Raw genomic sequence first — 25,975 nt, forward strand, 5'->3', positions numbered from 1 at the left:
TTAGGATTAATCCACTCCCTTTTCCCACACTTGAATCTGTTTATTCTTTTCTATTCAATTTTTCCTTTGTTGTTTCAATTCCCTCTTTTTGGAATAAATTATCTATATAGCTCCTTATATTCACTCTTATTTTTGCAAACTGCTTATCAGTACTCATGGTTATGGACATTGCTCTCCGGTCTTCAACCTCTAACTTATTGCCTTCTTATGCAGGGGCAGGATGTCCATTTCCTCCCATTCTCCCAGGTTGCATAAATCGTGCCACAGCAACAGCCGTCTTTATGAGCTTTAATCATTTGATTATTTATTCCTTGTCTGGAGTGTGTTTATTCTTCGGGTGTTTTTTCGCCTTCTCCTCCTGAATGCTCAATCGAAGGCTATCTCCCCTCTCCATCCGTTCACTATCGAAACAAAAAAGGTACTTTCCTCTGCTCCTTTTTTGCTTCATCTGTGGGACCGTTCAGAATGAATAATTCATTATAGAAATAGTTCGTATTTTCTAATTTTCGGTGTTTCCAGTTTTCTGTTACTTTATCATCCATCCCCTTAACTGGAACCACATTACTGGTTTTTTTGCCGTCTTTTTCCTCCTTTTTTAAAATCCCAGAGGGATTGTGCTTTTCACGCCCTTTTCGTATTATACAGTATTTTCATCTTTTCTCCATCTGCAAGATCTTTTTTCGTATGTACCTGCAATAATCTCTCTTTCTCTCTCCTCGTGTTAGTAGCCTATACATTTTAACTTCACATTAATTTTTCTTCGAACCCTCATGATTAACCTAACTTCTTTTGCTTCTTTGCTCGTCTTGTATTTTTTCTCTCCATTCACAAGGATTTTGCCTAATCTTGACTGCCATCCATTTTATTAAGTCCTTTTTATTTTTTTTTTTTTTTCTAAGTAATGCAAATAACTTTATACTGCTGTAATAAGTTCACGTATCTACTGTAGAAAGATGCACGGAAGAAGTTTATATCTCATGTTCCCATGGCAATAAAGCAGCTTACATTCCTGATTTTAACCTTTGACCACCAATTTATGTACGTCACTAATTACAGAAAACGTACCGTAAGTAACGCGTAGTATGTGCGGTAGACTATCATAGGTTTCTTTACATAACTGGTTATATGTACTGTAGTGAAACTTGTCACACACAAGGGGATTCAATTTAAAACCTGTTAAATTTCCGTTATACTACGATAAACAAGATACTTTTCCACCATAATTACCTTTTCCCTACCCTTCCAGACCAGTAAAACTACTCTGCTCCTTGAATAACAAATAGCCGCACCAGAAAATGCGAAAGCTTGTTAAAACCAAGGTCTAGAGATCTATACTCTCTAGACCTTGGTTAAAACTATCTTAAAACCCAGTACACGGTGCATCTCCTGGAAATATATTTTATATATATTTTTATATGAATAATGCTTGTGGAGTTAGCGCTTAGCGGCTGATTAACCACTGTTCCTTCTACTAAAATCTACCCAGTTTTTCAGTCAATTTATTAGTCTATTCAATTTTCAGCTGTTCAGGTAATTTGCTTGTGCAATTTGCCAGGGCTTCTTGTGTTCTGCCCTGTTTGGTATAAGCAAGCGCTTAATACTTCAGGTCTGTGAATAACCTTACGTACGTAACTATATTCATTATTCCTTGTTTACGCAAGGTTTATGCAATGTCATCTGTCTCGGCTTGGCTACAATTTCATTATCAATGACGTTAGTACGGGACTGCATGTGTTAAGTACGCAATACTTTTGGAGGACACCTCACCCTCTGCCCTTAAAAATAATTCATGATAGTGTTTCATAAAATTTCTAATAATTATATTTAATATACAATATATCAAAATATAAAGAATTGAACAGTAAATCAATATAGAGTATTATAAGTCTTTAATTAATTTTATGTACTTTTTTTATTTGTTGTAATGTGAATAAAGGGAAGTTTGAGCGAGATACTACTGAAATAAGGTTACTTAATCATCAGCTGTACCCTGCCCATTATTCCACCGCCGAGACTCAGAAGGTCACATATCCCAGTCGAAGCAATAGCTGCAGTACTAGTCGAGGAAGGGAAGAGAAAAGTACTGTCACGGTCAAAATGAACTCCCTTGTGAAGAATATTTCTCGTCTGAGCAATGTAGGCCGGCTCTACGCACAAAGGGCAGTTGGCGCTAGATCCGTTGGAACAACAGGAAGGTAATTTGTTCTGAGTTTTACGCAATTTCTTTTGCTTACGGGTTTGTGACCAGACCAGTAGCTGTTAGAACGAACTCTCGGGGTTTGTTAATTTGTTTGGCCTTATTCTGCCGGCTTTAGGGTTTTGATCTCTTGCCAGAATATTCTGGGTCATTTAGGTTGATGTTAACTAAACCCATTTCAGCATAGGTTAAACTAGGCTATCCCTTTGAAGGAGAGCTTCGTTTTACTGAATGACCTAGATGAAGGGATCATCGACAGGTAGTCGTTATCTTATATATCGCTCATATTGGTCTTCTTTTTTATGGTCTGAGGTATTATTGCCAATGAAAACAAGTCATCTACATTATATAATATGCATTCCCTCTATAATATTAGGAAAAGGTAAAACCACAGGCCACTACGAGGCCCACGCCCCTCTAGTTCGGTAATTACCAATTTACGTGCAAAAAGGGCACCGTATTTATTACCAGCCCCTTGGGGATGAGTGTATAAACATAAGAAGAGACGGTAAATATCAAAAACAAAAATAAAAGAGAAATAAACAAAAGGCTATAGATATTTTGGTCAGCTACAGGCTAGGATCAGGCCGCTTTAGTAGTCTGTACTTTGACCTGTGAGAGTGACCACAGTTTCTGATAATTCTGCAGAAAAGCTCCACAGAACGCTGTATTTAGTACCAGCCCCTCGGAGATGAACGTGAAAACAAACGAAAGAAGGTAAATTTTTCAAATCTCACCAGTACTGCATTAGCCTATACATGCCCTTTGCTATATTCAGTCAGAAAGTTCCAGCAAATGTAGAGCAGAGAGTCAGAGGTACTGTAGGCCAGGTACCTAGTAGGAATTTTTGTAGTAGGCATTTCAGAGGGAATATTACCTAACCAGACATACGCCTACCTTACCTGACCTTGGATGCCGTGTCCCAATGTAGCTGAGGACTTCCCCTGGACCCCCCAAGTAATATCTCTGTGCAGAGCTCTTCTGTAGAATTAACATTAGGAAATCTATCATCATCGTAATTCTCATTGTGAGTTAAAATTTATTTACATGATTTATTTGCATAATAAACAAGATGCATATTTTTATATTCTAAAACTCAGCCTGCAAGTCATCTAGGACACATTTCCTATTGACTGTAATAAGGCTGTGTCATTCATATTTTATATTATTAGAAAAAATTGATACCTCAATAAGCTATAAATGGCTCTTCCAAGAGAGTAGCTGAACATTTTGATGTTACATTATTATGATTGCCCACACATCCTCCTCTCTGATTATGAAGGAAATATGTTTGTGCTTAGGTCATGGAACATGTTATGTGATTTTACAATATTGTATATTTTTATTATCTGATTAGTCATTAATTATGCCGCAGAGCAGGTGACAAAACCAAACAAGAACAAAAGCACAGTCCTCAATCCCACAGACGGTATGACTATGTCTTAGCCAGGTGGTTGTTGATACTGCTGTAATTTTGCAGTGTCAGTGAATCATTGTTGACGAAGGACTTGTACAGGAGTTGAAATGTGAATTTGCTTTTAGGCAACGATATTGGAACACATCTTCGAGATCAGCGTTAGAGAACAAACAAAATCTAGTAAAAATCATGAGAAGGAAGTGTAAACATAGGAAAGTAAAGATAATTAGCTAAGAACTGTGTAAATAAAAAAAGGGGTAAAATTTTACAAGAACCTCTATTCTTAAATTGAGGTCAGCAGGAAACTTTTTTTACTATATATTTTTAATGCTGTTTTAATGAATTGATGTCTTTGAAAGAAATGAAGAGATTAGTCGACCCATAACACACCCCACAGTATTTCACATTAATGAAGCCTCTCAGAGCAGATATGAAATTCAGGGATGCTCCATAATCTAATGTAGGGTGGATTGTCCTTACGAGTTCTATGCAAATATTTTGGGAAATGAAAGAAAAAGTAATTTTTGACCAGAAATGTCATATAAACATATGCTTTTTAAGACTTCGATTGTCAGTGAGGGAAATTTTAAAGTAAATGTTATCACTAGCACTGTTTTCATGCAAGTGGAGGTTTGTGCAAATAAAAACACAGGAAAGCCATAATTGTGTAATTTCATAATTATTTTGTTTTGGATAACATCAAAGGCTATGGTGATGGTAATTACATTGTTGCTCCTTACTTTTGTAATGCACATGCCTTTTGGACAGGGTATGATAAATATGATAGAGAAGTAAAAAGTTTAGAAGGTCATTCATATCAGTTTTGATAATGATACAACTGCTTATCTGTAATATATAAAAAAACAGGAGCTTGGTATTGAACTACTATTTTCTTTCCTTCAAGCTTGGTTACATAGTTTTTAGTTTTGCATTTACTGTTGAAGTAATTCAGCTCAAAAGCAATGTCTTAATTGAAACTAAGTCTAAATTCATATCCTCAGAACTGTCAAGCATACATTACATTAAAACTTAAGTCTAAAGTCATATCATTAAAACTGTCACTGCTTGGTGGATGTTTCCCATTGTATTAAAGCTTTGGGAATAGTCATGGGTGCTGTTTACTCATTTTATTGGGCTGCCATTAATCAAAGTTTGTTTCTAGGGCACTGGAGGTCCCAATTACATACAGTAAACCCCCTGTATTCGTGGTCTCATGATTTGCGGACTCACCTATTTGCAGATTTCTCTGTGGAACATATATACACGTTATTCACTGAAAATTCACCCATTCACTGTATTTATCACCAAGAAATATTCACTAATTACTGTATATTGCAATACACTCCCTGAACACCTGAATTAGCCCTGGTTACCTACCAGCCCGAACTATATCCCCAACTCATTACCCACTAAGTGGGTAATTAACTGTCAGCGTTACCAATGCTTACAGGAAAATCTTGTCAAATGAGTTACCTAGTGTACCGTTGGCAACACTGCTGCAAGTCCCGGCTGTGTATGGCCGAGATCCTCAATTGCTTTTTGTTCGCCGTGCTGCTAGGACTTGTCCTACATCAGGCGAATTTTTGGTTCTAAGCCCGACCCCCATATTTTCGTTTATTGGATTGGATAACGACTTGGACTGGTTTTGATCGCCCCCTTCTCTCCTGGATTATTCTTTTCTCTGGATTTTTGGACCTTCTCTCCCGTTTTGACTTGGCCTGGCTTTGGATTTTGAAATGGATAAAATGGATAAGACACCACCCTTGGACAACACCTCAGCTTCCACATCTGCTTCTGCCGTGATGACGGAGATCGCTACCGCTGGAGAAACTGTAGCCCCATCGTTTGTGCACTGCCTGCAAGAAAAGGATGAGTACTCTTAAAAACGACAGACATTCGTTGTGTATAAATTGCAGGAAGGTACAATGTAACGTCATATTGCGATGTGACAAATGTAGGTCATGGTCGATAGCACAGATGGAAGATTATCTCAAGTATAGGGAAATCATTAGCTTCAAGAGTAAATGTAAGGATTCAGCGGTAGAGACTCAGGGTTTTGACAAGGAGGCTTTAGAGTCAGAATTATTTAGGAAATTGGAAGACAAATTGTCAGCCAGCATGTCTAGTTTGTTTTCAAGTTTCATGTCAAAACTAACAGAAATCAAAGATCAGGAAAAAGGTAATAGGGACACAGAACCTAATCGCTAATTTTCAGCTCCCCTGCCTGTTCCAGAACCAGCCCTAACGGTGCCGGGGTCATGGAGAACCGCAAACCTCAAAGGTAGGATCTACCCCCGGCGCAGAGCAGGCAGTGTCAGCAGCAGATTTCCCCTTTCACCCTGGTAATGTAAGTCCCAAGGTAAAATCAAATTTAGGAATGATGCAGACAGTTAGAGATAGGACGGTAGTAGAGAATCAGGAAGATAGGTTGAAGGTGCAGTCAGAGTCAGGTGCCATTAAGGTTGCGGCTCCCTTGTTGGATCCAACAGCGGTTCTTTTTCCCGCAGTAGGCTCTCTGCAACAAAAGGTTGCAAAATTGGTAGAGGATGACTCAGTTTTGGTTCCTAGCTCTTCTTGTTTGGATAGGTTGGAAAGTATCCCTTCCTCTTCTTCGAAGTTTCTGTTTCCCCCTGGGGACAAACCTTCGTCCCTTTCAGAGTCTAATTCGGTAGATCAATTGCTGAACATTGCAGAGTATAATGCTGATCTGTTGGGACTCTCTAAAGGCTACAGATCTTTGGTTAGAAATTGTTTTAATATTGGTTTTTCCAAGATTTTTGAGCATGTTTTGAAAAATCTCCCAGAATTCACTAATGATGCTTTACAAGATTATCAGGGGGGAACAGAATCGGTCTATTTTCTTTCCTTAAAATCTATGGCCTCTTCTGTATCTACAGACATCTCTTCCCCTATGGTTTCAAAATCTTCTATGGCTTTTTCGCAACCTTCCGTTTCGGGTCACTCTTTGGGGAGACTTTTGGTGTCTTCTCTCGCTCATCCGAGCTCTCTACCATTAACGGACTTGCCTTCGGGACAATCTTCCACAAATCATATGACTTCTCATCCTCCGGAGCTAGTTGCGGCGGCATCTGGCAGTGCGACTGTTCCCGTGTTCAATGTTTCGGCTTCGGTAGTCTCAACAATCACTCCGGTAGCTAGGTTTACTGGTAACCTATCATCCACAATTGCTTCGGGTTCGGTACCCCGCAGTTTCCTATGCGAAACTCCTGTGAGCTCCAGCCTGTCTGGTAAGTTCTCCACCTGTATGACGTCATCGTCAGGGACTCCGGTGGTCACCCCGAGTGTGGCTTCTCTCTTCCCTCCTTCTGTACCTTCCTTCTCTACCTCTCCAACAGGTTTCTCTGTTCCTCCGGTTAGGACGGTTTTTGTAGGTTCGGGTTCGGTTGCGGGTCAGCAGGGGATGTGCCCCCCTTGTTCTTCTTCCGCAAATAGTGGAGTGTCTGCTGCTGCGGTTCCTCATCCGCATGCGACTGTTATTCAGCCTAGTTCGGGGTTGGCGAGTGTTGTGGCTTCTCCGTTTTCTGAGGTGGGCGTGGTTCGCCCAGGTGTGTCTGGTTCTAGCATAGCTCCACCGTTGTTGGAGAGTGCGGGTTTTGCGCAACCCTTCTCGGCTGCCCACAACATGATTACGACTGATCCCTCAGGTGTTCGTCTCGCGCACTCAGGTATTTCGTGTTCCGGGTTAACTGATCCAGCGTTTTCTAGGGGTCAGCCTGTCTCTGTTCCTGTCTCGGCTCGGTCGGATCTTTCCGATAAGGATTTTTCTTGCGAGGAAGAGGATCCGGTACCGGAAGCCTGTTCTCCTTCAGCGAACGAGAACGAGTACAAGCGGATGGTGGACTTCATTCATGCGCTCTATCCACAGTCCAAGGCTCCGGAAGAACCCTTTCAACCTAATCAGGCGATGTTTGAGTCACTGTTCACGACAAAACCAGTGGTGGTGCATGCACCAAAGAATCTAGTTTGGTTTGGCCGTGTCGAGCAGGCATTGAGGGAGGCGGACGGTAGGTTAGCGGCGTTAATTGGGTCGGGTAGGCAGGATTACACCTTGCTTCCTTCTCGTAAGGGTTTTTATAAGGTTGCGGGTAACCCTTCTGCAGGTGTTAGGGTCCCTCTTAATGAATCAGTGGAAGCTCTTCTGTCTAGGGTCCCTTCTTCGAATCATTTGGTTTCTGTCACGGCGAGAGAGGCGGGTATTTTCGAAGACACTTTTCGTACTCAGTCGGAGGCACTATCCCATTCGATGTGGATGTTATCTGGTTTAATGGGGTTCCTTAAACAGGACAGTTATTCTCCCTCGGACCCAGCTTTGTTCGACAACCTCATCACTTCGGTGTCAATGGGACTGGCCTATCAGGCAAACATTTCGGCCGGATGCACAACCTTCTTCGATAAGAAAAGGAGGGATTTCTTTCTGAACCATCTACCTCTGCATTATCCGGACATTCACAAAAGGGCTCTGTTGAGAGCACCATTGGCGCTCAGCAACAGTCTTTTCAGGGAGGAAGATGTAGCGTCCATGGTAAATTTTGTTTCCTCTTCTTCAGCTGTCGAGTCACAGCAAGCAATGATTCAGGTGGCAGCACAGACTGCCAGATCACCGAGAGGTTCCAGGATGACATCACCAGCTAAGCGGACGCATTCCAAATCACCAACTAGGTCCCCTAAGACAGTCCGCTTCTCATCCAAGTCTTCAGCTTCTGCTTCAGTTCCGAAACCTTCTGTCCTTAAGAAGGGTTTTCGGAAGTAGGATACACTTCCCTCGTCTGCACCGGTAGGAGGTTGCCTAGCTCCATTCTGGGAAATCTGGAAGGAGTGTGGCACGGAGAGTCGGGTAGTGGAGGTGTTAAGGAAGGGGTACAGAGTCCCTTTTCGTTCTCTTCCTCCTCTATCCAGCTCACCGGTTCATCTTCCCAGTTATTCCCCGTCCTCCATCAGGGGAATAGCTTTAGCAGCAGATATCCGAGCCCTCTTGGAGAAGGGAGCATTAGAAACCCGCTCCTTCTTCCCCAGGCTTTTACAGTCGGATTTTTGTGGCTTCAAAGTCGGGAGGATTTTGGAGACCCATCATAGATCTCTCGAGTCTCAACCGGTTCATCATCTCCCTGAAGTTCCATATGGAAACTTCTCAGTCGGTGCTGCGGTCAGTCCGGAGAGGCGACTGGATGATTTCAGTGGACCTCAGGGGCGCTTATCTCCAGGTTCGGTCCATCCGGGAATCTCGGAAGTTCCTTCTCGATTCTGGAACATTTCGGGTCCAACTGGGGACCACAGCACCTTTTAGGATGAGGCGCTGCCTTTCGGACGATTGGTTAGTTCAGGCTTCGTCAGTAGGGAAGTTTTGCAGACGAGGACTTCTTACTAAACTTGTGTCAAAAGTTGGGAATACACATCAACTTGGGAAAGAGTTCTTTGATTCCAGCTCAGACAAAAATGTATTTAGGAATAACGATTCAGACGTGTCTTTTGAGGTTTCCCGATGGAGGACGAGTTTTGGCAATTCTGAGCCAACTAGAGACATTCAGATCGAACAGATCTCAACCGGTAAGCCTATGGAAGAGCTTGCTGGGCAGGATGGCCTCCTCTCACTCCTAATTCCAGGGTCATGTCTCCGGATCGTTCTCTTCAGGCATGTCTCAGGAATCGCTGGGACTTTTGGAAGAGAACGCGCGTTCATAGTCTGGGACGATTCTTGCCTGAAGGATCTTGGTGGTGGTCAGAAGAATATCATCTGACCATCGGCGTAAGATTGGACTCCCCCATTCCAGATTTCCATCTGTACACAGATGCCTCGGATCAGGGTTGGGGAGCAACCCTGGAGGAATGTCGGGCCAGGGGCCTTTGGACGGATCTGGATCGGAGGGAGTCCATCAACCACAGGGAACTAAGAGCAATAGAAGAGGCTCTTGGTTGCTTCACAGATCAGATAAGCAACAGGACGGTAGGGCTCTTTTGCGACAACGTAACTGCAGTGTCATACCTCAAGAAGGAGGGGGGGACAAAGTCGCAAGTTTTGAATCAAGACGCCCAGAGAATTCTCCGCTGGTGCGAGTGCCACAGGACTACAGTACTCTCGTTCCTCAATTCGTATCGGGAAAACTCAATGTTTTGGCAGACGCCCTAAGCCGATCACAAGAGGTTCTAGTGGGGGGAATGGACACTAGTGCAGGAGGAAGTTCAACTTCTATTGAAGAAATGGCCAGCATCCATAGACCTGTTTGCTACAAGACTAAACTTTTGCCTCCCAGTATACTTCTCCCCAGTAGAAGATCCCATGTCGTTCGGGACGGACGCCATGTTGCACTCTTGGAACGACATGCAAACATATGCATTCCTCCATTCGGAATGATTCAACAAGTGTTGAAGAAACTCAGGAGCTCCAACAACACCAAAATGACGTTGATTTGCCCTTTCTGGCCTCAAAGACCTTGGTTCCTGGACCTTCTCGATTTACTGACAGATGTTCCGGTTTTCCTTCCAGAGAGGAAAGATCTTCTCAGACAGCCGCACTTCCATCACTTCCACCGGAACCTCCGCGTGCTGAAGCTAGCTGTGTGGAGACTGTCCAGCGAGCAGCACGTCATGCCGGACTCTCTAAGGCAGTGGCTCGCCAACTGTCTTGCTGTCTGAGAAGATCAACCAGAAACCTATATCAGGCCAAGTGGGCGGTTTACCGCAGTTGGTGCCGGAATCAAGGTCATCGTATATCACTTCCAACGGTAGCAAAAGTAGCGGACTTTCTACTTTTTCTTAGGAAAGAAAAGAAATTATCGTACTCTACGATCGCCGGTTACAGATCAATGCTTAGTAGTACATTCCGTTTCCATCTTCCGGAATTGGCGACCAGTAGAATACTTCACGATCTCTTAAGGTCTTTTAAGATAGAACGTCCAGTTCTTCCTCTTCGGGCACCATCGTGGGATTTAGCGGCAGTATTAACTCTCCTTAGGTCGTCAGAATACAAGCCATTAGAAGCACTGTCATTAAGACAGTTAACAAAGGTTTTATTTCTAGTTGCACTGGCCACAGCTAGAAGAGTAGGAGAGATTCGGGCTGTTTCAAGAACTGTATCTTTCTCAGGGAAAGATATTTTTCTGTCATATTTGCCAGAATTCGTAGCAAAATCGGAATCGGAATCGAATCCTTTACCCAGAGCGTTTAGAGTAACGTCTTTAGAAGATTTCGTAGGAGGTGACGCTTCAGAAATGCTATTATGTCCGGTCAGGGCGCTGAAGGCTTATTTATTACGCACAGAAAAGATGTTGCCTCGCCCGAGAACGCTATTCGTTTCTCCCAGATGTCCTTCGCGCTCGATCTCGAAGAATGCTATTAGTTTTTTCTTAAGAGAGGTGATACAACAAGCGTCGGCAAATTCTTCAACTTTTTCGGAACCATCGAACTCCTCTGAGCGCCCAAGAGCTCATAGTATTAGAGGGGTGGCGACATCGTCGGCATTTCTCAAGAATTTTTCGGTGTCTGCAATTTTAGAAGCAGCAACTTGGAAATCAGTATCAGTTTTCACTTCTTTCTACCTTAAGGACATTCAATTTTCGTCAGAAAAGGGTTACTCGCTGGGTCCTTTTGTGGCGGCCAATTCAATTCTTTAGTAAAGGGTAAACTAAGAGTAAGGGCAAGGTTAGACAGCATAAGATAGGTGAGTAGAACTGTCAGTGAATCGGAATTCATTTACGGAACACAAGATTTTACAATTAAATGAGGTTAGGTATATCCAGGTGGTTCTCAGCTCGATTTATTCACCCATTCGGCACAGCATCGACGGTGACAGACGGCAATGATTTGGAAGCTCCGACTGCACACTCAACTTATCCTCCGTACATGAGAGGCTACAATAGCCACATGGGAGGCTCGTCGTTCCCCTCCATAATACATGAGAGGCTACCAATAGCCACATGGGAGGTTCGCCAGGCTCCGCTACATGCAAGGCTTTGATTAGCCACATGGGAGTTAGTTTCCCTTCTTCCGTGGGAGGTTTTCTTTGAATACCACATGGGAAGTAGCTCGACCCAGACAGTACCGTGACTCGAGACTGACGTTAAGGGTACTCTCTCCTTTCAGGCATCCCCACCTGCCGAGTAGACAACCAGGTGAGGTTTGCTTTTATATGCATAGTAGACGATAATGAGTTACCTGCTTTAATTGTTGGTAGGTCGGTCTGACTTAATTGAACCCTCCTCCACTAAATTTTGTTAATTGGGCTAATTCAGGTGTTCAGGGAGTGTATTGCAATATGAAGTTTTCGTAATAAAACTAATATTGTAACACTTACCTGAACACCTGAATGATTCCCACCCTCCTCCCCACTTCAATCTGATTAATGAATAACGCAATTGGGGATCTCAGCCATACACAGCTGGGACTTGCAGCAGCGTTGCCAACGGTATGCTAGGTAACTCATTTGACAAGATTTTCCTGTAAGCGTTGGTAACGCTGACAGTTAATTACCCACTTAGTGGGTAATGAGTTAGGGATATAGTTCGGGCTGGTAGGTAACCAGGGCTAATTCAGGTGTTCAGGTAAGTATTACAATATTAGTTTTATTATGAAAACTTCATTTTCACATAATTTTTATGACTAAATGCACTTTTTGTGTTAAAACTATTAAAATACTCAGGTATAAGCATTTTTAGAAATTTTTTTTGTATTTGAACTATCAAAATAGGCAGCCCTAAGTTTACTCTAAGGAATGTTCTGTTTCTTTTACTATGAAGTGTTGCCAGTATTGTGAGGAAATTTTTGCCTGGTTTTCTGTTACTAAAAAAAGAGAAAGGAATCTCACAAGGGTGACCAAATTTCCTTGCTGCTTCTTCAGTGATTTAAAATTGTCAGGGATTTAATGTAAACTTATGGAAAGTAGTTTGTTGTAAATAAATTGTTGAATTTTTTATTGGACTGTTTGTTTCAGATGCGATGGAGAACCCTCAGCTGATACAGAAGATACCATGGTCTCTTATCGACCAACAACAGCTCAGGCACCGACCATGATGGATATTGGCACTCGAGCAATTTTTAATGAAGACCACGATATACTCCGAACCTCCGTCCGAAAGTTCTTCAATGAAGAAGTTTTGTCGTACCATTCCCAGTAAGTACTGTTTACCCACGTTCTCATTCAGGATACTGTAGTTACTACAGTATTATCAAATTTTTTGATACCATTAAATCACATTTGAGACTCAAATGGTTTTTTCTTGGTTTTGATCTTGAATGAGAAGGAAAACTGTGGCTAGATAAAATGATGAAACCGAACAGTCAATTAAAGAAAATCAAAAGGGAAGAAATGACAGGAAAGACAGGAATGTGTTCACAGAGCCATAGGGGTACTGCAAAGAACCTTTAGTATGCTCTGTAATGTGTCACAAAAGGCACACTGTAAGATTGTTTGTTATCAAGTAATTAAGATTGTTATCAAGTAATTAAATGTAATTGCACAAAAAAGTGAAGGTTTTATATGCAAAGATGATTTCATGTCCAATTTAGCACAGATTAATAATAGTGTTCAATACCATAATTTAAAGGGATTTTCCTGTAAGTTTTACATTAACTCTTTCATGTAGCACTTGAAACTTTCATTTATATAGTAAAAATGGAGGTACTTACTTAACCCCTTCTCCCACTCCTTACCATGGATTCCTTCTTGTGCATACCAAGAAAAATAACTCAGTGGTTAAAGATGCAAGAAAATGTCCCTCTAAATCCTTTTCACAAGTTGAAAGTTCATGGTAGGTAGAGATGGACATATTGGATGTTACCAGTTTTATCATATTCTTAAAGACCTTTGGTTTAACAATATTGATTCCTAAAGACCTTAGGCTGAAGAATATTGTCCTTTTATGTTAACAAACAAGAAAGTTACTAAATTATAAGACATTTACATAAATTTAGTCTTATTTCCTGATTGGATTTTTTTTTCTAGAGAGCTCTTCAAGCACGCTGTAAACTAAGAACGTAAAATTTGTTCCAATATGACTGCTCCCTACACCATCATATATGTAGGAGATTCCCTGTGTGCTTCATGTGACTCGGCTGCCTGTAGACTCATTCTACTGAAAACCACTAGCTTCCTGTGCCCACATTTGCCCTAGTCTGAACTTACCCGTAAGTCCTCAATTGTTTCCCAGCCGACTATGTGATTAGACGCATTTTTTGTCCCTCTGTATCTTATAGACTCTCGTTTAACTCTGTGCGATTTTAGTGGATTATTCCTTGCCCTTTACTCTACTTACTTCCTCCCGGAACCCCTGAACCAAGCGGTTGTGGACAGAAGAGAAGAAGCTAGGGATACACTCTCCTCTCCACCTGTAAAGTCAGCCCCTAGAAGGCATCCCTACAGTACCTACTGTCAAAATAGACAAGTGAGGGCGAACAGACAGCCCTTACAACAGAAATTTCACCAGAGTTTGCTGTCCTTCAGAGGAAGAACAAAAGAAGGAGGCAGACAACCTTACCGTTCCTCCTTTCCCTTCCGGTCAGGCAGACGTTCTGAAGCAGGAAAATGAGGAGGTAGATGAGGCAGAGAGGCTTCCCCTTCCACAACGTCAGACCAAGGTTGGGGGCTGTGTAGGGAACAATTGGGTAGAGTGGCAGAATGAAGGAGCAGGGGATTGGACAGTTCAGTTCAAACTCTCAGGAAAGGATATATCCTCCCTTTTGGTCAAAAACCTCTCTTGACATCTATCCCACTCAAGTTCCTCTCCTACAAGAAAGACTCTGCCAAACGGAGAGCCCTTCAACAAGAGATGAAAAACATGGTAGACAAGGGGACTGTGGAAATAGTCAAAGACAACTTTTCAGGTTTCTATGGTTGTCTTTTCTTGGTACAGAAAGCATCGGGAGGTTGGAGACCGGTCATAGATCTTTCAGCCTTAAACACCTACCTGAACCTGACTCCATTCAAGATGGAAACTCCCCAATCTATCCTGGTGGCTATCAGAGGAGACTTCATGGTCTCACTAGACCTTGAAGATGCTTATCTCCACATCCTGATACATCCCTCCAGGAAATTCCTCATATTTGTCTCAGAAAACATCACTTACCAGTTCAGGGCTCTCTTTTCGGCCTAGTAACAGCTCCCCAAGTCTTTACTAGTCTTTTCAACTAATATTAGAAATGGGCCCACTAAAGAGGGATTCATCTACGAAGATACATAGACGATTAACTCATTCTAGCTCGAACAGCAAACGAAGCCGTCATGGACAGAGACTTAATTTTAAAGTTATGCAAAACTGGGAATTTTAGCCAGCCTCAAAAAATCAGATCTAATTCTGACACAGTGGTTACAATATCTGGGAATTACAGGCAAAACGGTTCCGAGACTTTACGTTCGAGGTTACGGCGCTTTTCAAATATATTCATCAGAAATTATTTCCCGGCTTCGACAGAGACGCGTCGTGCATCGCCGATCCGACGGAAGAAATATGGGCCCCAAAACGGCAGAATAATCATAATTTGAAGGTTTTTATAAAAACTCAATAAAAATGCAGTTTACATCGTTTTCAATGCACCCAGAGCATTAAAAGTAAGGTTTTCTTATGATTTTTGACGATTTTCGATGATTTTCCGGCTTACGATTTTCGTTACGACGGCGGCAAGAACGGAACCCCGTCTGGGGACCGCCTGTATAATCAATACAAAGAAAGTTATAGCCTACCCGTCACAAGAGAGAATAACCAAGTTCCCAGACGACATCTCCCAGCTCCTGTCCAAACCTTGACAATCAAAGAAAAAATGGCAAATCTTAATAGGACACCTTGTGTCCTTGGAGAAACTGGTCCCAAGGGGCAGAGCACACATTCATTCCTTGCAGTGGAAGTTGAAAGAGAACATCAAGGCTCAACCAAGTCCAGTGAAAGACCAAATAACAGTGACAGAGCAGAATATTATGACCTTCAGTGGTTGAGGGATCCACAGAACCGTCTTAAGAGAACTTGAACTGAGCCAACGAGCTCCAGAGATGCTTCTTTTCACAAAGCATCCTGAAAGGGTTGGGGTGCTCACCTAAATGGAAAGCCCATCTCAGGCAAGTGGTTTGGAAAGGAATGTCAGGAACACATCAATGTCTTGGAGATGAAAGCAGCCTGGTTAGCTCTACAATCGTTCCAGGAGTGTCTACAAGGCAAGACCACAGTGATAATGAGTGACAACACCCTAGTTGTCACACGCCTGAACAATCAAGGAGGATTGATTTCTCGTGTACTGAATCTTCTAGCAGTAAAGGTACATGAGTGGTCCGAACTCAAGGGACTAACACTGATGGCCAGATATATTCCAGGGAATAACAATATTGTTGCAGACACCTTAAGCAGACCGGACCAAATAGTGGGGACAGAATGGTCTTTGAATCAAGCAATAGCAAACAAACTCCTCAAATTGTGGGGATCCCACTCTGGATTTGTTCGCAGCTTCAAAGAACCACAAACTACCAATGTATCGCTCTCCAGTCCCAGATTAAAAAGCAGTCCTATAAGACACTTTTCAACACCACTGGGACAACATGGATGTCTGCGTGTTTCCCCCATTCAGCCAAATCAGTAATGTCATAAACAGGTTGTTCATCCCCCAGGACCTGAGGATGACATTGATAGCTCCAAAGTGGTCACATGCAGAGTGGTATGCAGATGATCTCCATCTGCTAGTAGACTTTCCAAGACAGCTTCCACTAATAGAAAATCTCCTGAGACAAGAACACAGTGGCCAAATACATTGAGCAGTAGCCTCCCTCCAACTTCATGGATGGAGGCTATCCAGCAACTGCTCGGAAAGAAGGGTTTTTCAAGAAAAGCTGCAATAGTAGTTGCCAGCTTAGTTAGACAGTCCTCACTCAACCTGTACCAGGGAAAGTGGAAAGTTTTCCTGGGTTGGTGGAATGAGAGGAAGAACCATCCCCTCAAAACACGATACTTTTTGAGAAATCTACCCCCTCCTAGTTGTGAGTCTCTTATATATATATATGAAGGTGTAGGAAGTATTGGTATCAGAACAAATAAATTAAAAAATTTGTATCTTTCCTTACTAACCTACACCTTCATATAGTTAAATCAACTCTTCTCATTTCACCCCTCTGAGCCGATCTCTCTCTCTCTCTCTCCTTCTGCGAAGGTATCACAGTCTTGTACTTGGGCTGGTTCACAATTGAGGACTTATGGGTAAGTTCAGACTAGGGCGAATGCGGGCACAGGAAGCTAGTGGTTTTCAGCTGAGTCACGAGCACATGGGGATTCTCCTATATATATGACGGTGTAGGTTCGTATGTTAGGAAAAATACAAATTATAGTTTAATTTGTTATTTCTACAGCTTGTCCTCCATTTTATTCATACTTAGTATTTAAAGGCAGAAATACCAGCACCTAATATTCTATGTTGACTTTCAAGTGAGCATTGGAGGAATGCAGACTCTCTCTCTCTCTCTCTCTCTCTCTCTCTCTCTCTCTCTCTCTCTCTCTCTCTCTCTCTCTCTCTCTCATGTGCAAATTGACTTTCAAGTGAGCATTGGAGGAATGCAGACTCTCTCTCTATCTCTCTCTCTCTCTCTCTCTCATGTACAAAGAGTTGTCATTCTTTTCTTTTAGCCAGTTAAATTCAGTTTTTTCACACTGCTCTCTGTGCAATTTTCCTTGTGTAAATTTTTTCATCAAACGTATGTTACACATTTACACTAAGATGCAAGTGCATTGGAACCGTGAGGGCTTGGCAGTGGCGTAACTTCTTCTATTTATGTTCATATTCTTTCTCTCCATTACATTACTTAATATCTTTTCATTAAATAATTGTGTTATCTTTAGATTACATTTATTTGTATATATATATATTACAAATAAGTGCTTTTTAGTATGCAGGGGCATTTTTATGAATAAGTTGATATCATTTTTGGGGAGTTAGGAACTTCTGTTAAACGTGTGTTTTAACTGGGACATCTTATCAATCTTAATGATTTACTTTTGAGTGCCTGTATAAGACAAGCATTCCTAGAAAGATTTGATAAGAATGTGGGGGCATATTATGATGTATTCAGTGCCTAGGAAATGCCAGAAAAGTAAACAAAAGATTAAACGTAAGTGTAATAAAAGCTCTTGCAAGACAGCAAGGTAAGTGCAGCTAAGCCCATAGTGCATGATACACCAAAAAGATTTCTGAGTCAACTGTTACAATAAAAAGATTCAGTTGGTGCAAAACAAAGAAATTTTTTTAATAGTAATTTTTTTTATTGTGGATCATAGATGTAAAAAGTTATTAATGCAGAAATACTTGCACAGTTTATAGATTAAGGAAAAACCACAGAACTTACCAAACTTGTCCAAGATTAAACTAAGGAAAATGTTGAACATTTACTCTTCAGTGTATCACAAAATCTCAAAAGTACAATTAAGGTACACAAAGAAACCAAATTTACTTGAAAATAAAATGAAGTAAAACATAACATTAAAACTTAGCTTAAATTATAGGAAAAAAGAATGATGTGGAATATGCTTAGAACCCTGAAATAACCTGGAATGAAACATCACAAAATTTTCATTCTATGAAGATTAAAAGGCTAATTTAATTACTGAATTTGTGATGACAGTGCCAGCAAAGCAAACACATTGCTTTTGGAATTGCCTAACAAATGTAAGATTAAACCTTTATCGATAAGCAGAAGATTGTATTTAGTATAAGTGCCAGTAAACCATTCTTAAATAAAATGTCTGGGGATGGTAGCAGTGCCTTTAACAGCATCATAGGACCATGAAAAATTATGTACAATATGTTACTGTATGTACATGATGGTCCAGATAGCACAAAGAGGATGCTTTCTTCTTTCTGACAGATGAAAGACCAGCATTATGGGAACATTACAATATATATAACTCTGTAGGGTATATTGAATGTGGTTAATGGGGTTGGTATTAAATCTGAAAAACTTGCAGCTATATTGATAACCACTAATTAGGTACTGTAGCTGTATGGTGGGAAGCAGTGGTGTGTATTTGTGTTACAGACGTGAGTGTCCCACTCAGTTGAAACATCAACTTTTTGTACCAGACTGTAATCTGGAAGTTGACCTTGTTCCTTACTGTTAGGGCAGCAGTAGTAGTCTAGGCTTACATAGGAAGATGATTTGCATGCTGTTGAACATAAACATTTTGAAACTATTGAGTACAGTATCATGAATAGGGTGGAACATTACTTCATAAGATGAAATTTTTAAAGAATTTAAAGTAAACATTTTCTTACATATTCCTAACTTTTTTTATGTATTTTCTTTATTTATTTTTTTTGGATATTAGGGGGGAGGTTGAATGTATTTTTTACTGTAAAATGCAAATCTTATTTCCCCTGATGTAGGAATAATTTAGTAGACGTATCCATATCTTTTCAGAATTACGTTAGCAGTTTTCATTAGGTGTTAACATTGATATCTCCAAGGAAGGTTTAGATGTCAAACAAAACCAGCTTCCATGGTAATAAATTCCATTTCTTAAAGCAGTGAAGTATTTAGCATTTGGTGGTGGAACAGCTTTTGGTTTAGTAGATTTTCTCACTAAATTTTGGAGAAAGGAAATATTTTATAGATTTTGCTCTAAGTGTAAGGAAATTTAGGTCTGTGTTGTATTTGTAAAAAAAAAAATTTTATTCACTAACGAAAGTCACAATGACACATTTTCCTTCATGTATATTTTCAGATGGGAAAAAGATGGCCAGATCAGTCGAGAGTGTTGGCTAAAAGCAGGTGAACAAGGCCTTCTTGGAACAGACACACCGGCCGAAGCAGGGGGCATCGGAGGAGACTTCAAGGATGCTGCGATTATTATGGAGGAACAGTAATTATCTTCTTATTTATTTGTCAGTTGAGGTTACGCTGTGAAATTCTGGTGTTCTTGTTTATCACGCAAGAGTCAGTGGAAATACAGATCAAGGTTCAGCTGTAATAGCAGGTTTTTCATACAAATTAGTGGCTTTGTGAGAGAAGTGGTAAAATGATTCTATCCATAACCATGTAAACAATTAGCCAGTCAATAGATACGACAGAAAGTTGTTTCCATCAAGAACCTTTGATTATTCACTCTCAAAGGGTGTTACTTTCCTGGCTGGAAAAGTGGAGGCTTGGGGTTGTCATGATGTAGATATCAGTGAAAGAGGTAGACTGCTTTCAACTATTTAGTTGCAATAAAGGTAAAAGTGCATAGAATCCCTTGGTGGCAAAAAAAAATTGTTTATAATTGCTTTCCTCCTCAAATATTTGAAACTTTATATATATATATATATATATATAAATATATATATATATATATTTATTTATAAATATATAAAAGAATTGTATATATATATATATATATTTGAAACTTTATATATATATTTATAATTAATTCAAAATAAAATGATAGACAAATAGTTTTCATTTTAGAAATGGTGGCAAAAAAGAATTGTTTATAATTGCTTTCCTCCTCAAATATTTGAAACTTTATATATATTTTTATAATTAATTCAAAATAAAATGATAGGCAAATAGTTTTCATTTTAGAAATCTTCCCATACTTTTTTTTTGGTATTTTTTTATCTGGGTTTTCTTCACATCAACTTAGCCTGAAACTAAAGGCACTTTTACTGAAATTTAAGTCATTGACTGAAGGCACTTTTTTACTGAAATTTAAGTCATTGACTGAGGTGTAGAAGTCAATATCGATGTTGGACAGGCAGTTCCACCATAGTAGCCTGCACCTTAAGAAAGAAGGAATTTTTGGCTGCTGTTGAACATATACAAGCTTGAACTACAACCCATCTGATTCAGCAACCTTGAAACCTACACCATACTTGACAGATGGACAGTCTTTACAGTTATGCTTGATCAGGCAATTTCTAGCAAAACTCAGAGACTCTTGTCACTGTATGATAATGATCATTGCTCCTCAGAGGCCCAAGTTGGATTGGCATCGTGACTTCTGTCAGGTGCTGGTGGACAACTCCAGACTCTTCCAACATGGAAGCTCTTGAAGCAGCTTCATTTCCACAGCTTCTGTGCAGACCCAGGCTCCTTGCATCATCACAGTGGAGGTTATTAAACAAGGTCTTAGAGGCAGAGGCTTTCTGGAAGCTACTGTCGTAGCCATTGCTTGGTCTTGTCGACCCTTGACCATGGGGCTCTTCCAGGCAAAGGAAGGCAGCTTTTTGCACTGGTATAATGAGAAGAATGTTAACCTATTCATTGCTTGTTTGTCAGTAATTGCAGACTTCCTCATTCACCTTTGACTTGAAAATCTTAGTTATTGTCACCAGGCAAGGGTTACAGGGCAGTTCTTTCCCAGGGCTGCTCTTATCTATGCATTGACAAAGAAAACATGTTTCCAAGATTCCATACCTTATTGGTTGAGACAGGTCACCCTGCAGGCTTATTCAGGCATCTTAGAAGAGGTTGCCCTTTTAAGACTGGCTGATTCCGGAGAAATACAGTATTGAGATTTAGGCCACCATGAACACAGGCACATACAGATATAAAACAGTATGTGTTGAAAATGTTAAATGCTATGTTTCCTCTTCTCATAGCCATCACCCATGCCAATTCATTACTCATGTGCAAGAGACATGGTATTCTTGGGTTTTGAGCTTTTCTGTCTAACTGAATGGTCATTTGATCTTTATGCAAGTGTTGTGATATGAAAACATCACTATGTACTTTACTCTCAGGGCTTTCAGTTTCTTGCAGTCCCCTACTATAATTCTTTGGACCCTTGTTTCCTGACCTGTTCTATCCCCAGGTGATCCATTGAGAGCTTTCACTGCTCAGCATCCCACCTAAATTGCTCACTGGGCTCAGTATGAGGGATGGGCTTGATAGGAACTGATTATGTTTTGTGTTGTAAAATATATATTTCTTTCAAACCCTTGAAACGTATGCTGAATTGTTCACCTCCTCCCTCTTTAAGTGTCACATGTAATCCACACATTAGAATGAGCTGGGCTGTTTAGTTAACCCATTCACTTACTGATGACTGATAAAAACATCATCCATATTTAAGTCCACTTATTGATGGCGTATGCAAACATAAAAAAAAAAAAAAAGATTCCACAAACCAGCAGACAAGATGAGGATCATTTTCAGCAAGTGTTCCTGATATTTTTATACATATGTAACATATATGATTACTTGTTTTGTATAGTTTAAGATTTTTGTTCTATAATTGCATTACCTTTTTTCTGCAAGGGATAGAGAGTATTTTTTATACATATGTAATCGGGCATGTTTATTTGTTTTGTATAGTTTTAGCTTTTTCAATAATTACATTACTTATCTTTTTTGTGTGCATGCGTGTGAGAGAGAGGGCGGGGAGAGAGATTTTTTATTCATATGTTGAAAGAGAGAACACTTGACTGAGTGCCACTTCTTTTACGGAAAATGTGACAGTACTTTGTCCTTCATTTTTTCATATTTTCCTTGGAGTACATGCAACTTTGCAATTGCAAAAGCCACTTAATTAACTTTATCGTATAGTTTTTTGACAATTTTTTTTTTTTGTGGGAAAGTGCAGTTTTCTCATATCTTAATTTCTACTCATTATTCTACCTACATAAAGTTATTTTGGGAGCTTTTTCATGCTATTGTATACAGGGAATCATCCAGCTGCAAATTGAAACAAAATTGAGCAGTCTACCTTGAAAATTATTGGAGCTACAAGTCTGAACAAAAAAAAAAAAAGGAAAATGCAACGCTACTTTTTCATTAATTTTTTCATGTTTCCTTTTTATAATTTACAATTTTTTTTTTCATTTCAATAACTAGGTAATTTATCTGGGTATACTATGGATTTACAGTACAACAACGATTTAAGGACAAATATTTTTATGTTTCCTTGTTAATTATTTTTTTTCATTTCAATAACTAGGGAAAGTGAAAATTTTTCAAGTATCCAGTAATTTCCATTCATTACTGTATTTCACCTACTTAATTTTTGTTTTTGGAGGATTTTTTATGCCATTGTATAGAGCAATCATTCAGCTAAAAATTGATACAAAATTAAGCAGTCTACCTTGAAAACTTTTGGCATTACTTGTCTCTGAACAAAAAAGATATACTGTAAACATTTTTTATGCGTATCGCGCCGGTGACGAGTACTTTTCTTACGGAAAGCATGACGCTGATTTGTAATTTATTTTTTCATATTTCCCTTGATATAATTACAACTTTTTGCATTACAATAACTAGATAATTTACCTGGCTTTGCTATGGATAAACAACGAAGAATTTATCACAAATATTTATTGTGGGGGGAAGGTACATGTATAAACATTTTTACACTTACCGCGAGTCGTAAGCAAAACGGTTAATAACAACTGATGGGTCATAAGTGCCTTTGAACAATCACTCTTAGCTATGTGTGTGGGGTCATTTGCACTATAATGAGTGAAGGGCTGTGTGACTGAATGGTTGATGTGAAAAATATATTGCATGTTATAAAAACTTGATTTTTATAATAAACTTTCCATTATATGAAAAATGCCATTATTTATAAAAATCACATAAAATAATTAAATAACTTGTCGTTACAGGTTCTTATGGGGCATTGCAGGGATAAGTACTTTGTAATCCTAAAGCTGAAAATATTAATTTATACATCCTTTATATGTTTTAACACTGTAATATTTATTCCAGGTCATACATTAACTGCTCTGGTCCAGGATTTGCGCTTCACTCACAAATCGTTATGCCTTACATAACCCATTATGGCACACAAGAACAGATCGAAAGACTAATTCCTGACATGGTGGCCGGTCGCAAGATTGGTGCCATTGCCATGACTGAACCAGGTGCAGGGAGGTGAGTCTCATAATATGAATTTAGGTTACTTTACCAGAAATTATTACTGCTGTAGTTCATGAGTTGAAACAGTGCTTTGGTTACAGTTCATTGTGGCCATACTAGGCACATTATATACTAATGGTTTTAGAAACTTAAAAAAACAAAAATAAATACAGTACAAGCTTATATAAAATGTTTGCATAAGTAAAAGTGATTGGGAAAAAAAGTAAGGCAGGTGTGCCTTCACATCAGTAATGCTGCCTGGAAGATTATAGCTGTGTCTGGGCAGTGTAAAGGGGTGAAATCTAGAGCAAATGAGGATTCTGATGCTTTTAAGGTGAGTAATATGTACTAAATAAGATGTACTAGTTATTGTGTGCCGACATTAAGAAAATATTAGAAGTCTTCTGTTGGAACAGAGCTTATGAATGATGGTGAGATGGTATCTTCTGGTATCAAAAAGGGCAGTACAAGGACATGGTGTTCCAATATGTATATGGGCTGTCAGGAAACAGTTTCGATAGGGAAAATTTCTAAAAGGATGAGGTTCAACATCATAACTTTACAGAGCACTTGAAACAATGTAATTGTTGAATTCAGCACTTGAACAAGCCTATAAAAGTTATAAAATGTCAACTAAATTTCATAATCACGGATAACATTTGGTAACTAAATTTCATAATCATGGCTAATCTTTGAAAACTAAATTTCATGATCATGGCTAATCTTTGAAAACTAAATTTCATAATCATGGTTAATCTTTGAAAATACAGTATAGAAAAGAAAAACTGTGCTGAGATGTGGAAGAAGGATCCCATAAATCTGTTGAAAAATAATGTTAAAACCCATTTAGATTTTCTCAACCTCAGGTAGAATCTTTTGTGTATTTTTTTTTTTTGGATTAAAAACCATATATACAGTAAAGTAGGCGTTGAAAAGCTTTCTCCCATTCGTAGGATCTGAATTTATTTAGGTGGTGACATTATTACTGTTGGGTATCCATATTTTTAGCCAGACTATAGCGTTAAAATTCTGGAAGTACGCTTGCCTAACTTTGATCATCTCAGCTTAATCCCTAGTTGAGGTTGCAAATATTTTATGAACCTCCTCCAGTTGTTCCTATCATGAACAGTTAATTTCATAATTGGGTTTGACAGATGTTTTATGGACGGATGTCCTTCCTGACCCCAACCCTTCCTATTTTTCCGCTCTTGGAACTGCCACTGAGTTGGGTACTAACTTTGATGTTTGTGATAATTTGCTGCTTGGAACTTGATGGGGTTTTGTGGCCTTTACGTCCAATTTCATTTTTGTCTTTTCACTGAGTAAATCATAATTGCCATGGTGAGATGGTTCTTAGTGATAGTTTGAGTATCTCTAGAAGCTTCATGATCAAATAATATTCCAGATATAGTAATATGAAATTTTGTTTAATAGATGTTTGTCCCTGTAGGGGTTAGTGCTATCAGTGCACCTCACATGGTACATTGTAGTCATTACTTAAGGTTCTTTGCAGCATCCCTTCAACCTCTAGCAGCTGCCTCTTTCATTCCTTTAACTGTACCTCTGTTCATATTGTCTTCCTTCCTTCTGACTTTCCACCCCTCTCCTAACAATTGATTCATAGTGCAACTGCAAGGTTTTCCTCCTGTTACACCTTTCAAACCTTCTTGCTGTCTATTTCTCTTTCAGCACTAAGTGACCTCTTAGGTCCCAGTGCTTGGCCATTGGCGTAAATTCTGTATTCCAATCCAATAGATGCTTGTTCCAACGGGAATACAAACCTATGCTTTCACAGATGGAGTACTTAGCGCAAAGTGTGCTGTGGCTGTTTTACTGACTTAAATAGAAAATAAAAGCCTATTGGTAAGCCTATTAGTCACCCATGACTTGAGATGGGTTAGCTGTTTGGTTTTGTTCTCAGCCGTCTCAGCTTGCAGTTTGTTGTTGACATTCATCTCTCACTTGCTAAAATTTGCTTTTGTGTGTGTTACATGTTTGTGCCCTTATTCTTATCACTGCAGGAGTTTGCCTTTCCATTGCCTTTTCCCTCCTCCAGTAGCCCCATGTGTTATCTCTGTGCAGTGTATAGTTTTTTGTGCTTAAGGGAGGCATATCAGTGCTTTTTCCTTTGTGAGGCCCAGTCATGTGGGTGACCTCTTTTGTGTGACTTAGTGTTGTGCAGCATTCAGTGTGTGTGTTTCATCACCCCTTCTCTGTTTCTAGTGGCTACAGTGGAGGTTATGAAACCCAATTTCTGTCGTGTGGGCAAGTAGTAAATCTATGTCCCTGATTGCAGTAGACCTGCATTGTTTGTGTTTCCTGTCGGGAGCATTGGTGCCCTAGAGGGGTTGTGTGCTGAATGTGTGGGGTGGCTCACCCCAGTGGTGTCTCAACAAGAAGAGATGCCCTAAGAAGGGCAACTCCTGTAGGGAACCAACTCTTAGCTCTTCATGCCCTCCAGTGTTGCTGCATTTGTCACCTGTGCCAAAAGATGGAGAAGTTACAACCACGTAAGGAGGTTTGATGTTCGAGAATCCAATATGGGTGACCC

At 39.9% G+C, this 25,975-nt stretch overlaps 1 protein-coding gene across 1 annotated transcript in view; it reads left to right on the forward strand.

Annotated features, from left to right (window-relative positions):
• Nucleotides 1-1,979: 1,979 nt before the first annotated feature.
• The window catches only part of LOC136833685 (long-chain specific acyl-CoA dehydrogenase, mitochondrial-like), a 35,614-nt gene continuing 11,618 nt past the window's right edge, over nucleotides 1,980-25,975 (forward strand). Inside the window, 4 exon segments of the mRNA XM_067095875.1 lie at nucleotides 1,980-2,195; nucleotides 12,559-12,738; nucleotides 19,313-19,450; nucleotides 23,275-23,439. Of these exon segments, the coding sequence (XP_066951976.1) occupies nucleotides 2,098-2,195; nucleotides 12,559-12,738; nucleotides 19,313-19,450; nucleotides 23,275-23,439 (581 nt within the window). The 5' untranslated portion in view covers nucleotides 1,980-2,097.

Source organism: Macrobrachium rosenbergii, chromosome 52 (assembly GCF_040412425.1).
Source record: "Macrobrachium rosenbergii isolate ZJJX-2024 chromosome 52, ASM4041242v1, whole genome shotgun sequence".
NCBI lineage: Eukaryota > Metazoa > Arthropoda > Malacostraca > Decapoda > Palaemonidae > Macrobrachium > Macrobrachium rosenbergii.